The 14,012-nt window shown below is 51.1% G+C and overlaps 1 protein-coding gene across 11 annotated transcripts; it reads left to right on the forward strand.

Annotated features, from left to right (window-relative positions):
* The first annotated feature begins 1,150 nt into the window (after window positions 1–1,150).
* Window positions 1,151–13,847, forward strand: slc1a7b (solute carrier family 1 member 7b). 11 transcript variants are annotated; one of them, XM_061684102.1, is made up of 12 exons: window positions 2,289–2,682; window positions 5,045–5,124; window positions 5,587–5,802; window positions 6,562–6,604; window positions 6,731–6,987; window positions 7,092–7,191; window positions 10,357–10,590; window positions 10,688–10,921; window positions 11,539–11,673; window positions 11,756–11,855; window positions 12,424–12,765; window positions 12,845–12,931. In XM_061684102.1, the coding sequence occupies exons 1-11, from the start codon at window positions 2,542–2,544 to the stop codon at window positions 12,723–12,725; spliced, it is 1,842 nt and encodes a 613-aa protein (XP_061540086.1). In that variant the 5' UTR covers window positions 2,289–2,541; the 3' UTR covers window positions 12,726–12,765; window positions 12,845–12,931. The 11 variants fall into 11 exon arrangements, 10 of the variants coding, with proteins under 10 accessions (XP_061540084.1, XP_061540086.1, XP_061540081.1 ...); XM_061684100.1 differs by lacking the exon at window positions 2,289–2,682 and adding an exon at window positions 1,151–1,160 and having other exon boundaries at window positions 5,045–5,150; window positions 10,716–10,921; window positions 12,424–13,847; XM_061684097.1 differs by having other exon boundaries at window positions 12,494–13,847.
* Window positions 13,848–14,012: the final 165 nt, after the last annotated feature.

Raw genomic sequence — 14,012 nt, forward strand, 5'->3', positions numbered from 1 at the left:
CCATAATCCTATGACGATGATGGGAAATCAGAATCCGACTCAGAATCATCTTTATTTGCCAAGTATGTCCAAAAACCACACAAGGAATTTGTCTCCGGTCGTTGGAGCCGCTCGAGTACGACAACAGACCGTCGATTGACGGAGAACACTTTGGAGACACAAAGACATTGACAAAAAAAAAAAAAAAAAAACAGTCACTGAGCAATAAAGGGTTGCTAGTTATCTGGTAATGCCGGTACATTTATTTTTTTATTTTGCAAAAACAATTGTGCAAAAAGATGCAGAGCCCTCTAGCACGTCGAGCAGTTCGAATGACTAATATCGCAATAGTCCGGTGCAAAGGGCGCCGAGACTTCGAGGAATGTATGCAGTCTAAAGTGACTAGTAGTGCGATCATCCGGGACGATGTCGATTGCGCAAATGTTGCAGATGCTACTCTGGCACATGAGCGGCCAGTATTGGTCAACAGATATGCAAATAGCGCAGCGCGGCGACACTACGACAGCGAGTGCACGAGTCATGTATCGTCGGCCCCACAGAAATGTGACAACGAACTCAAGACAAAACAATTGGCAGCATGTTGCAATGGAATTGTAGGTTCGCTGTTTAAGAAGTCGATGGCAAGAGGGAAGAAGCTGCCGGAATGTCCGCTCGTTCTCGTTTGCATTGATCGGCGGCGCCTACCTGAGGGAAGGAGCCGGAAGAGCCGGTGAATGTGGAGGGTCAGAGAGGATTTTGCACGCCCTTGTCTTAGTTCTGGCAGCGTGCAAGTCCTCAAAGGTAGGTAGGGGGGTACCGACAATCCTTTCAGCAGTTTTGATTGTCCGTCGCAGTCGGAGTTTGTCCTTTTTTGTAGCAGTTGATGTTGATCGCCCACTTCAAGTCCTGAGAGACCGTAATTCCCAGGAACTCGAAGGTCTCGACGGTTGACACAAGGCAGCTGGACAGCGTGAGGGGCAGCCGTGGCGAAGGACGCCTCCTGAAGTCCACGATCATCTCGACAGTCTCGAGCGCGTTCCGCTCCGGGTCGCGTCGGCCGCACCGCAGCTTCCTGTCGATACGCAGACTCGTCACCGTCTTCGATGAGGCCGATGACTGTGGCGTCATCTGCAAACTTCAGGAGTTTGACAGGCGTCGCCTTGAAGGGGAAATAATGAAAAGTAAACAAAGTCTGTTCTCGGGTCAAACTGTCATCATCATAAAACCTTTTTAACTGCGCAGGAAATGTTTACGTGGGAAAATAAGTGAACCACTAACCATAACAAGAATAAAGTCGGAAAATAGAAAAGTCGGATGTTTATAGGCTGTTTTAGCTAAGTGTGCGCATCGCCCCGAAGTATGCCCTGTTAGCATCGTTAGCTTAATTGTGGCCGCTGTAGTGTGTCGACACACCAATAAGGGGCGTGGTGCACCCCGGGAGAAAAAAATACCCGATTATCTTTTCATATGGATGACAAGAGCCAGATGTCTCTCTCTCTCACACACACACACACAACCAAAAGCACAAATGCCACGACAACAGAAGTCACGTGACCGGGCGGCAGCGCATCCATTTGCTCTAATGGCTTCCCGTTAATCCGCTAGCGCGATTCTCATGAGGGAGCCATTTATGATCGATGGAAGCCGTGCCAACTCGACGCCCCGCGCGTGAACGTTGCCTCGCTGCCACGCGCACAACACGCACACACTCCGCTAAATGCGCGGTCACGTGACGTCTTCCCCGCCGGCCGATTTCCAATTCATCGTCAACTATATAGTCCGCAATATAAACATTTGTAGTCATCAGGGAGTCGAGAATTTGCAAAGATTTCCAACGCGAACACTTATTTCGGTCGACTGTGTTGGCGATATTAGCCGTTATTGGATTCATTGTTTCAGCCCTAGAGTCAACTATATAGTCCACGACATGAAACTCTTTTTATGGATCACGGAGTACCCGATGAATAGTTTCAGGCCGAAAGCCAACCACGTAGTCCGCTCTATAAACATTCCCATGTAGTGATGAGTGCATAGGGAATGAGCGAATGATTCCGAACACAGCGTCATCACTTCCTACTCCCAAATCACTGTACGGGCATTTTCACATTGTCACGGAGAGACTGGCAGAGTCACAGAAAGGCATCCAAGTAAGAGGTAGCGTTTTTTCCGCTAACCTTTTTTGTCGTCAGACCGTTGACTACAGCGCCCGCGTAACAGGACAGGACCTGTCGACCCGCACAGCTGTTGATGGGTGGAGCAGGGCGGGCGGGGGATTGTTGGGGGAGAGGGGGGTGGGTGCGCGGGTTACTATCCAGCCCAGAAAGTGCGAGCTTAGCGCAGAGTGCCGCGGCAGCTCAGGAGGAGGGCGAGCGGGAAGATGCTGAGGGAGGAAGAAGAAGAGCTGTAGAAGCGCCGCGCATCATCAGGATAGTCGCTTTTTCTTCACTTCCTGTTTGGCAATCGGGACGTCCGCGTGTGGCACTTGTATGGCCTGCTGAGGGAGGAAGAGGAGGAAGAGGAGGCGGGGGGGCCAGGGCCCGGCAGGCGAGCGAGCGAGCGAGCATGGCGGTGGCGTTGGAAGCCGTTTGGCTGAGAGTGAAAAACGTCTGCAAACAAAATGGCCTCCTCATCATGTCCGTGCTGGCCGTGGTCATCGGGTGCCTCCTGGGATTCTTCCTCAGGACGCGCCGACTCTCCGAGCAGGTCACGACCTCCGCCACGCACTCCCGACACATTCGGTTCTGCGACTGTGGTCCCCACCCTTGCGTTCAAGTACTTATTATTTGCAGACCCGCAACCGTTCGGCAACGGGGTGGTGTCCTGATGGACTTTCCCGATCGGAAACTAATTGTCAACGAGACAGGGCGCCGGCGGGGGTGACGCAGTTTCCCAATCTCAACGTAATCGCCGACGAGGCGGGTCGCGATGGAGGTGACGTAGTTTCCCGATTGGGGACTAATCGTCAACGAGACAGGTGGTGGCGTTGGTGATGTGGTTTCCAGATTAGAAGCTAATCGCCTACGGGGGTGGCTGCGTTATTTTATCTCAAAGTACCAATGCAAAATATGGATGTGACGTGCGGGTATTCATTTTTTCCCCACTCGGGGGTCACCATCCTCACGTTCACCATCCTCACCGTAGCATCTGTGAATGTGGGTCACGGAGTCAGCGAACACGATTACCGTTAGCTGGTCTGCGCGTCAAGTGACCCGTCGGCCGCCTGTGAACGAACGTGCGGATTACGCGTTTGTTTTCTTACCGTTGGTTCAATAAAGCGATTGAAAGATTGTTTCATCTTCCCTCTATCTCTCCAAACTACCTGTTATGGATGAGTCATTCGAACTGGCGGTGGTGGACTGGATTAAATTAGCTAACAATATTTATTTTACTGTGGACATGCAGTTGTCTCAGGCAGTTCTGCTTTGCAGTACACACATTGTCATTTTTATTGTGTGTTTTAGTTTATTTTGTTTTACGAACTCTTTCCTCGTCATTTTTCGGAAACATTTCTCAGCTCGATGGAGGTGAAGTCAACAAAACGCTGCCGTGCCCAAAATAACCGCCGCCGACGGTTTAGGGTTGTGCTCCGATCGAATAATTGCGTTCCATACTTGTATGCACGGCAACAAAACAAGCGTGCGTGCGTGCGTGTCCGTGTGCGGGATTACCGCCGAACCACAGAAAAGGACTTTGACAGCTCTTTACGCAAAGCTGTTTGTGTGTGTTTGTCTTTGAGTTTTTTTGTTGGTAAATGGCTTGTTGTTTGTGCGTGATTTGTATATTTCGTTTGTGCTCGTGTACGTGTTAATATGTTAGTGTGTGTGTGTGTTTGTGTACAGGTGCGTGTATTTTTGTTCTTGTAAAAGAACGTTTTTATAATTGTGTACGTGTGTTCTATAAATAGTGGAGTTGCATGAGTTGTGTGTGTTTTCATGTATGCACGAGTGCAAGTAAACGTGTATTAGTAAAAGTGTGCGCGCATCTGCATGCGAACGCGTGTGCGTGCGCGTGTGTGAGTGTTTTCACTGGCTGCCGATCTTGCTCTCACACAACAAAACTAAGCCGCGGCCGCTTAATGCCCGCCAGAAAAGCTCTTCAGCTTGCCGTCCATTAGGCCGAGGCGGCCTCCTCCCCTTCCTCCTCCTCCCCCTCGTCCCCCGCCCTCTCCTTCCGCCGCTTTCCTCCTCGCGTCACTCGACTTCCTTGACGTCGGCCACGATGCCGACGTTCCCTGGCTGTCTACGCGGCATACGACATGGCAACCTGTCATGAGGTCAAACAAGAGATGCTCGCCGGTCAATGTCACATCCCGACCCCTGGACCGCGTTTCCAACTGGCCCTACTACTATACTGCTTTTAATTAGTACTGCTAGTATTGACAAGCACTAGTAAGAATTACTCATCTTCACTAGTTCTGCAGGCGGCACGGTAGCCGACCGGTTAGCACATCTGCCTCGCAGTTCTGAGATTGCGGGTTCAAATCCGGCCTCGACTGTGGAGTTTGCATGTTCTGCCCGCGTCCGCGTGGGTTTGCTCCGGGTACTCCGGTCTAGCTGGGCGCTAGCTTCGTTGAGGACTCAAAATTGCCCGTAGGTGTGAATGGGGGGGCGGGGGGGGGCGACGCAATCGGAGCAAAACCTATTTCCGTTTTGAATAGAAGCAACGCTTGAAAAACTCATCCTGGGCATTTTCAACCCAATACGAGGACATCAAAAGATTTGGAAAAATGCAAAAACATTTTGGGGCGATGGGCGTGAAACCGCTCATTGGCGGCATGGTCCCGCTTAGTCCCGCTTTTTTGGGGCGACAGAGACGACGAGAACCTTTGAGCCGATCTTTCTGTGTGTGTGTCCACGGAAACGTATTGCTGCCACATCGGGGGGAAAAAAAACATCTGTATCGCGCTTTACCGTGATCAATTTTACCGTAATAAAGTCCACATTCTGCAGTATGATGTTGTAACGTGATAAAGTTCGTGTTTTAACATGATACAGTTCACGTTTCGTACCTTCTAGTACAGGAACGAGTAAAAGCGCTTTTCCTGTGCTCGCTCCTCCTCCCGCAGGAAGTGAAATATTTCCAGTTTCCTGGCGAGCTGCTGATGAGGATGCTGAAGATGTTGATTCTGCCTCTCGTCGTGTCCAGGTCCTCGCATCACCCCGTTACACTTCGTGTGTGTTCTTTGCTGATTCAACAGTGATCCTCACGTTTGCGGCACACGCCGACATGAAGGCAGAATGTTGCAGATGAAGCTCACGTGTTACCTTACGTCCTGCTCCCGTGAAGCCTACATGCTACCTTTACATCGCCTTCATGCTGGCCGCACGCTGTCATGGTTTTCGCTTCGTGTCTTCACGTTGCCGTCATCTTACCTGAATGCCAGCCTCGTGTCGCCTTCATGTTGCCAACATGAAGTCAAGATTTTTCCCTCCATGTTGACTTTATTTTATCGTCATGCTGACTTCAGACTGCCTTCATGTTGCCTCCGTGAAGCCTACAAGCTTGCGGTGTTTTCTCCTCTGAGGGAATCTTGAAATGTTTTCCGGATGAGTGGCAGTGACAGAACCTCCTAGAACCTTTGACCGTTCTTCCGTGTTCCCGTTGCAGTTTGATGTCGGGCCTGGCGGCGCTGGATGCCAAGTGCTCTAGTCGTCTGGGCCTGATCACCGTGTCCTACTATCTGTGGACCACCTTTGTGGCCGTCGTCGTGGGCATCTTCATGGTGTCCATCATCCACCCGGGCGGCGCCGCCCAGAAGGAGGACTCGGAGGACAGCGCCAAGCCCATCATGAGCTCGGCGGACGCGCTGCTCGACCTCATCCGGTGAGGCCTCTCCTCCGTGAAGTCGCACTTCATTCTGAGCGAGTCCACTCATCTTAACAACATTTGAAGGGCACGTTTGTGTCTCGGATCAAATGGCAATAAACTGTGGGGTTTCCCAGGGGTCAATCTCGGAGGACCCGATGGTTCAGTCAGTACGTGCTTCCATGAAGCTAGCTAATACGCGGCTACAAATTGTCTTCCCATAACTGCGCTCAGGTCTCTGCCCTGGCTCCCCCGTCACTCACAGAATAGACTTCAAAACAGCTCTGTGTGAATGGTGTGAACGTGAGTGCGAACGGTTGTCCGTGTCTATATGTGCCCTGCGACTGACTGGCGACCAGTTCAGGGTGTAGTCCACCTCTGGCCCGCAGTTAGCGGGGATAGGCTCCAGCGCCTTGTGACCCTGAACAGGATAAGCGCTATTGACAAATGGATGGATGACACTGAACTATCGCTAAAAAAAAAAAAATCCAGATCGATAGCAGTACGAGTACTCATTCTTGGGTATCGGTAAGTACTCACATGACGATTCGCCGATGTGTCAAACTGGAGCAGTGTGGAGCCACCTATTGGCCCAGAGGATTAACCGGACATCAGATTTTGTTGCCTTACGTATCGGTGGCTGGTATCTGCAGCCTTAACGAGTAGCGGATACATTGAAATAAGGCCGGTATCCGTCCGATACCGATAACTGGTATCGGTACTCGCCCATCCCTACATTTAACAACAGTTACACCATTTATACCTTTTGTCCTGCAGAAACATGTTCCCGGCCAACCTGGTCCAGGCTACCTTCCAACAGGTGACACAAAGAGACGGCTTACGAGCCATTTCGTCTCCCATCTTGTCGGTCGTGCGGTCCACATTGTCCACCGTCTTGTCCGTCATCTCGTCTGCCGTCGTGTTCGTCCACCGCTTTGTCCCGAAGGCCACCGCCACGGTGCGTGTCGCTCTGTGCTTTGCGTCAGTATCGGACCAGCAGCGAGTACACCCTACAGACCGAGGCCACGCCGGAGCCCGGCACGCCGCGACCGCTCATCTACGGCATCCGGGACGACAACGGGAGCGACGTCCGCAACTTCTCACTCGACCTGACTCCGCCTCCGAACGTGCTCGTAAGAACCAAGGAGGGAACCAGCGACGGCATGAACGTCCTCGGCATCGTCATTTTTTCAGCCACCATGGGTAATGAGTATTAACATCGGGCAGATCGGGGCGACCCCACCTTTCCGTAGCGGGGATTTCATGGCATTCTGGGAACTCGTGCGTGAGCGTTTGTGTTGCTGCAGGTATCATGCTGGGCAGGATGGGTCCAAACGGGAGCGCCCTGGTCAACTTCTGCCAGAGTTTGAACGAGGCTGTGCTCAAAATTGTCGCCATTGTTATTTGGTAAGTCCGATGTGCACCGATGTTCAAAAGATTCCAACTTCAGCCTCAATGGGGTTCGTGCCTCAGACGTAGGCTTTTGAGGACTGATCCAGCTCGGGTTCTTCCGCTCTGTCTATCTTCCATTGCATTCTTCGCAAGCTCGCTCAAGGCATACTGAAAATTCACTTTCAAATAATTACGCAAACGCTAATTTTCTCAGATTTTCCTAAATAGCCGACCTAAATGACCATCAGCGTCAAGTTCGAGTCATCAACTGTTAGAGCATAACTGGAATGTTTTTGAACAAACCTCCCAAGGAGAACAGTACTTTTTGGGTAAAATACCAACTTAAAACACACTGTTCCAAATGATCACGTACAACAGAGTTTCGAGACATTTGATTGGTTTTAAAGAACTGAAAATAATCCTTATGGAGTTGAATTTGAAGCATGAGGAGGTCATATTTACTGCAAGCATAAGCCAGTTCAAACAAAAACATCGTAACAGGTCAAGTTACGTTTTGACATAAGAACCCTGATTGGATTGCAGCTGCACAATTCTGACTGGCGTTCGGCTTCTGACTATTTTGAGAGTTTCTGCTGGAATTTCTTTGGAGGATGTCAGAATAACCTCCCAGAGCTGCTGTCAGGATGTGAACTGCCTCCCATCCTCATAAACCTTTTACTTGAGGATGCGCCAAAGGGTCTCCGCAGGGCTGAGGTCAGGGGAGGACGGGGGCCACACCGTGACCTCGCTCTTCTTTTATGCACAGTGCAGCCAATGAAGCGGAGGCATTCCTTGCAGCATGAGATCGAGTACAGTAAATTCCCCTCCGACGCCGGGGGTACGACAAGTGAACATCTGGGATGTAGAAATACAGGTGAAAAAAATAAAATTACATCTTCAAACACACTTTGAAAACAATACAAACCCATTTCAACATAGAATACATTGAGTGAAAGATCAAGAGCAATGCATGAAAAATAAAATCCACCAAATGGCAAAAATGTGTGTGATATCAAAATGAAGAAGACTCAAGACAACACACACACCCCATAGAGACTATTATCAATTGCCTTACCTGGCCAAACAAAATAATAATTCAAATATCAATTAAAAAAAATACTGGGAAGGACGCTATGGGGGGGGGGCAAGGAGGTGGCGGATTCGTGAGCTTCTGACCGACCACTTTCCTCCATCGTTGAAAAAAAACCCAAAACATTGTCAGTAACAAGATCATCTCCATGCATGACAATGCAGCAGCATCATTGGCTGCACTGAGTATAAAAGGAGAGAAACTCATGCTCTGGCCCTCATCCACCCCCGACCGTCAACCCCGTTGAGAACTTTTGGAGCATCCTCAAGCAAAAGATTTATTTAGAGGGTGGGAGGCAAGAGCAAAAGATCTAAAAGGGTGGCGGGTACTTCATATCAAACCAGCGGCTTTAGGAGGCTATTCTGACATCCTGCAAAGAAAATTCCCCCCAAAATAATAATACAAAAATACAAGTTCGATGGATGGAAGAATTATGAAGCTACTATCAGATAAGGGGTCGTATTTGAAAACGTAGCTTGACCTGTTACAATGTTTCTGATTGTGAATATGACCTCCTGCGTGAGAACATTCAGGTCATTTCATTGTCAGGGCATTGAATGGATTGTTTGTCTGTTTGTCCTCTCATCTGAGCAGCCTTCATCCGTTCACGCAACAAACTCAATGGTTTACGCTTCAAGTTGGAGGCACTCCCCGCACCACGTATGGAATCATTCTCTTGGAACGCAAAAAAGGACGAGAGCCCTCCGGCCGCCTGGCCGAGAGGCCGTTGTCCGTCCGCCGGAGTCGTGGGGTGGAAACTCCCTCGTCGATATTCCGTTCGGTAGTAAAGCGGTCTTGCCGTTCGTTGGAGGCAGAACTATTCAGTTTCTTTGGAACGGACGTTGTAAGTAGGAGACAGATGATGTCGCTAGCCCCCTCCTCCGTTCAGCCGTGGTTTTCCCACCGCTGTGTATATGGCCTCTCTCACTCCGTTTTCAAACCACCTGTCTTCCCTGCCCACAAGATGCACATTTGTGTTTTTGTTTCTCTCGGAGGTGCAGGTCGACGGCCCGGTCTTGCCCGTCCGCGTTGTGCCGTGCCCCCCCAATGTACGTATGTGTGCGTTCCTCACATACACCAGATTGCTTTTCTGCGTGTGGTGTGCGGTCTTTGGGGTGCGGCAGCCTTTGTCTCAGCGTGTCGCCGGGTTTGAAGTGTCCTGGAATGTTGTGTCCTGAGTTTCTCGGACAGACCGGATCCATCGGGAATGCCAATATTGTTGCGTGTGTCGCTCTTTTCTTTCTCATCCACCTTGCTCCTGTGCCTTCTGGAATTTGGGACCCTTTTCACAAAGGACCATCTGGGGTAAGCACAGGCTTGGAGGGCCTCCCTCGCGCCCTCACGTTCCGGTTGGAACGTTATCAGCTCTCGTCTCCGATGTGGACTACTTTGCGGTCCGAAAAAGGCAACTTCTTGTCTTTGACATCGTCACGTGTGAACTCCATGTCGTTGTCCACCGAGTTCGTCCGTGTGCTCGGTGAAGACTCGCACTTCTCGGCTTTCGCATCGAACCCACGTGTCATCCGCACGTCCGTACCGACGACTTGGAGAGATGTTCCCTGAAAAGAGTTCAGAGCTCTCCTTTCCGTGTCCTCCGTGTACAGGTTTGCCACGATGGGGGATACCGGGGAGTCCGTAGCGCAACCGCGTTTGGGTCTGTAAAAGGTTCGAGTGAATTGAAAATATGTGGTGTCAAGACAAATTTCCAGCAAGTGGCATATCCCTTCGGGGTTAAGTGTGGACTTTGATCAAGCAGTAGCCGTTGCCTCACAGATTCCACTGTATCCTGCTTTGGAATGCGCCACCCGTCGGACCTCCTAATGCTGCAAATTCAATTCAAATGTCTTGAAACTCTGTTGTGCGTAATCATTTGGAACAGCGCATTTCGAGTTTCTTCTTTACAAAACAAAACACGGTTTTCATTGGGAAGTTTGCTGAAAAACATTCCCATTGCGAGCACAATTAGTCATTTGAGAAAATATCATTTGCACGATAATTTGGAAGGCAGTGCAGGACAGTAGCGTACTCGTACTTAGCGAGTAGCGTATCGGGTTTGATGGAGCCGCTCCCCGTGGTCCCTGCTGGTGCAGGTACTTTCCGTTCGGGATCGTGTTCCTGGTGGCGGGCAAGATCCTGGAAATGAGCGACCCGTCGGCCATGGGCAAGAAGTTGGGCTTCTACGCCGTCACGGTTGTCTTCGGCCTGGTGCTCCACGGCCTCTTCATCCTGCCCGCCATGTACTTCTTCATCACCAAGAAGAGTCCCATCGTCTACATCCGCGGAATCCTCCAGGCGCTGCTCATCGCCCTGGCCACCTCGTCCAGGTAACGACGCGTCCGGGGGCGTACGTGCAGCGCGGCGGTCCGGTCACGGCGCGGTTCACCGTCGAGGCCCCGGTCGCGTTTTGTGTTTTGCGCTCAGCTCGGCCACGCTGCCTATCACCTTCAAGTGCCTCCTGGAGAACAACCACATCGACCGGCGCATCATCCGCTTCGTGCTGCCCGTGGGCGCCACCATCAACATGGACGGGACCGCGCTCTACGAGGCCGTGGCCGCCATCTTCATCGCGCAGGTCAACAACTACGAGCTGGACTTCGGACAGATCATCACCATCAGGTCGTTGGGACCCCACAGAACCTTTCAACCTCACTTCCTGTAACCGCAATTCCTACTTCCTACTTTTGCCATCGCCTCCTTTGTCACTTCCTGTGTCCCTACATCGTGCCTCTTCACTGGTTCCCTGGTTCCCCACTTCCTTTTTCTGCATTTCCACTCCCACACTTCCTGCATCCTCAATGGCTACTTCCTGTTTCCTCACTTGCTGTGCCCTTTTTCCTGTATCCTGCTTTGTGACTTCTTACTTCCCTTATCCTCCATTCCTACCTCAAGTTGACTGTATCCTCACGCCTTCCTTCCTCATTTCCGGTTTCCTTCCTGCTTCCCCACTCACTTCCTACTTCCTCATACCCTGTATACTTTTTCCTGCCTTCCTGTATCTTTATAGACAAAGTCATTGAGTGTGTGGAGGATAGGGCTAAATGAGCCTTCATACAGAGTAAGCAGAGCTGCATTCAGTTTTCTGGGGTGAGTTTGAAATGATATTAAAAAGTGTTTTGAAGACATTTTGAGGAGAGGTTGTCGAGCAGGTTTTCGTTTTTGGCGGCTTACTGTGCAGTTTCGGCGCCAGCTGTTGTTCTGGCGTGCTCTTGTCAAACAGGCGCCACCCGCTGACCGTCCTTCCTTCCTTCCTTCCTTCCTTCCTTCCTTCACAGCATCACGGCCACGGCCGCCAGCATCGGCGCAGCGGGCATCCCCCAAGCGGGCCTGGTTACCATGGTGATCGTGCTGACCTCCGTGGGCCTGCCGACCGACGACATCAGCCTGATCATCGCCGTGGATTGGGCGCTGTAAGTGGTTTCCGCGGCGAACGTGTTGGCAAATGCGTCTGCGATGTACGCCGTCGTCACGCTGTCGCGTCCTGCCGCGCAGAGACCGCTTCCGCACCATGGTCAACGTCATGGGCGACGCCCTGGCCACCGGAATCATGGCGCACATTTGCAGGAAGGACTTCATCAAGGAGGGAGACGGGGTGAGTACTCGCTTCCTCGCTTCCTGTTTCCTCACTTCCTGCTTCAGTGTCCCGTGCCCTCACTTCTTGCATCCTTTATTCTCACTTCCTGTATACCGTCTTCTTTATGTTTTTGCCTCAACTTTCTACTCTATCCACGTTCTAATTCCTCACTTCCGGTTTCTTCATGTCCTACTGCCCGAGTTCCTGTACTTTCACTTCCTGCTTCATCACTTCCTGTAACCTGACTTTTGTGTCCTCACTTCCTGTTCCTGTACAATTTCTGGTTCCTCACATGACGCTAATCACTTCCTCTTTCCTCACTTCCTACATTTTCACTCTCTCTTTCTTTTACATCTTGTTTCCATGTTCCTCATTTCTTGTACCCTTTCTTCCTGCTTCCTAACTTCTGTATCCTTTTTTACTTCCTGTATCCTTACTTCCTGCTTCCTCCCTCTCTTCCTCACTTCCTGCTTTCTCATGTCTTGTTTCATCACTTTTTGGTTTCCAACTTCCTCATTTCCTGCATCCTTTCCCCCCCACTTCCTGTGTCCTTCCCGCCAACTTTTCCCACTTCCTGCTTCCTCAGAGTCTCATGTCCTGTTTTTTGACTTCCCGCTTCTCCACTTCCTGTTTCCCGACTGGGCGGCGGCGCGCAGGTGCCGCTCATCTGCGAGAGCCGCCCCGGCGCCGTCGCGGCGCCTCCGCTCGCGAACTGTCACAACACCAACGGCAACTATCGCCTGCCGTTCACGCACGCGGCGGTCCCGCCCGACGTGGCGCGCCTCATGCGGTTGGAGGAGGGCGTGCGGCCGCCGCCCGACACGAGGAAGCCCCGTGTCCCCCCGCGACACCCAAAGAAGAACAAAGACCACTGCGCGGTGGACATGAACGGTCTGGAGACCAACGTGTGACGAGCGCAACTCGAAGGGTGGGGACATCCGCCGCTCCTCCGTCTTTGTTCCCGTTTCCATCGAGGGAAGTCCAGAAGAACACGTGTTGTTCTCCAGGTGGACCGGAACCAGAAGCAGAACCCGACTACTGCTGCTGCTGCTGTGAGGACGGAGCTTGCGGATCCATGAGGGACAAAGTCACGTGTTTGATTCTGCCTTAAGACTCCCGGAGCTGCGACACGCTCACCAGTCCAGCGCACTGTTGATCTGCCGTCCATCCATCCGTCCATCCACCAATCTGTCCGTCCGGGAATGCCACCGTGGTGGTTCAGGAAAGTCCGGACATCAGACTTTAGTCTCTTCAGGCCGGAGCTGGCTAACAGTTAGCAATTGAGCACCAACTAAAATGTTCATTGGTGAACAAGAGGGAAAAAAAAAAAAGTTAACACGGGTGGCGACCGGTTAGCACTTCTGTCTCACAGTTCTAAGGTTGCGGGTTCAAATTCGGCCCCGCCTGTGTGGAGTTTGTATGCTCTCCTCGTGCCTGCGTGGCTTTTCTCCGGGTACTCCGCTTTCCTCCCACATCACAAAAACACGCACCGTAGGTTAACTGAAGACTCTAAATTGCCCGTAGGTGTCAATGTGAGTGCGATTGGATGTTTGTTTCTATGTGCCCTGCGATTGGCTGGCGACCGGTTGAGGGTGAACCCCGCCTCCTGCCCAAAGTTAGCTGGGATAGGCTCCAGCATACCCGCGACCCGAGCCGGGATAAGCAGTGAGAAAATGAACGGATGGAATTTAACATAGCTGAATGGCAATTTTTGATGATGTCATCAGGGCATTGAATCGATCGCAAGTGGACCGAACAGTGCAGCGATCGAGTCCGTGCCCCGAGAGTGGAACCAACTGGATGGACGAGATCGTTCACGGGCATCGCCGTAAGATCATAGCACTTCCTAGGCACTAGAGGGGATTGCTATGATATGCTGTGATCTCCTCCATCCATCTCTCTGCATTGTTGGAAAATACTGACGCTAATAAAAAAAAAAAATGGACTTTTATGTGCATGTCTTTATTTTTCACATCTTGTTAAGGTCTCAATATTAAAGGAGTATGTTTTGAAGTCTAAAAAAATAGAAATATTATTTTGCTCGCAACGACCTGCCGTCGGCCATCTCTCTCTCTCTCGCTCTCTCTCTCTCACACACACACACACACACACACACACAAACAAACAAACAAACAAACAAACAAACAAACAAACAAACAAACAAACAAACAAACA

Source organism: Phycodurus eques, chromosome 8, assembly GCF_024500275.1.
Source record: "Phycodurus eques isolate BA_2022a chromosome 8, UOR_Pequ_1.1, whole genome shotgun sequence".
In the NCBI taxonomy this organism is placed as follows: Eukaryota; Metazoa; Chordata; class Actinopteri; order Syngnathiformes; family Syngnathidae; genus Phycodurus; species Phycodurus eques.

Bases quoted from the DNA above. Each gene is read 5' to 3' on its own strand.
- slc1a7b (XM_061684095.1), top strand. From the start codon at position 2,542: ATGGCGGTGGCGTTGGAAGCCGTTTGGCTGAGAGTGAAAAACGTCTGC. The intron at 2,683-5,044 runs GTCACGACCTCC...CTCCTCCCGCAG, and splicing joins CGCGCCGACTCTCCGAGCAG to GAAGTGAAATATTTCCAGTT. The intron at 11,674-11,755 runs GTAAGTGGTTTC...CCTGCCGCGCAG, and splicing joins ATCGCCGTGGATTGGGCGCT to AGACCGCTTCCGCACCATGG.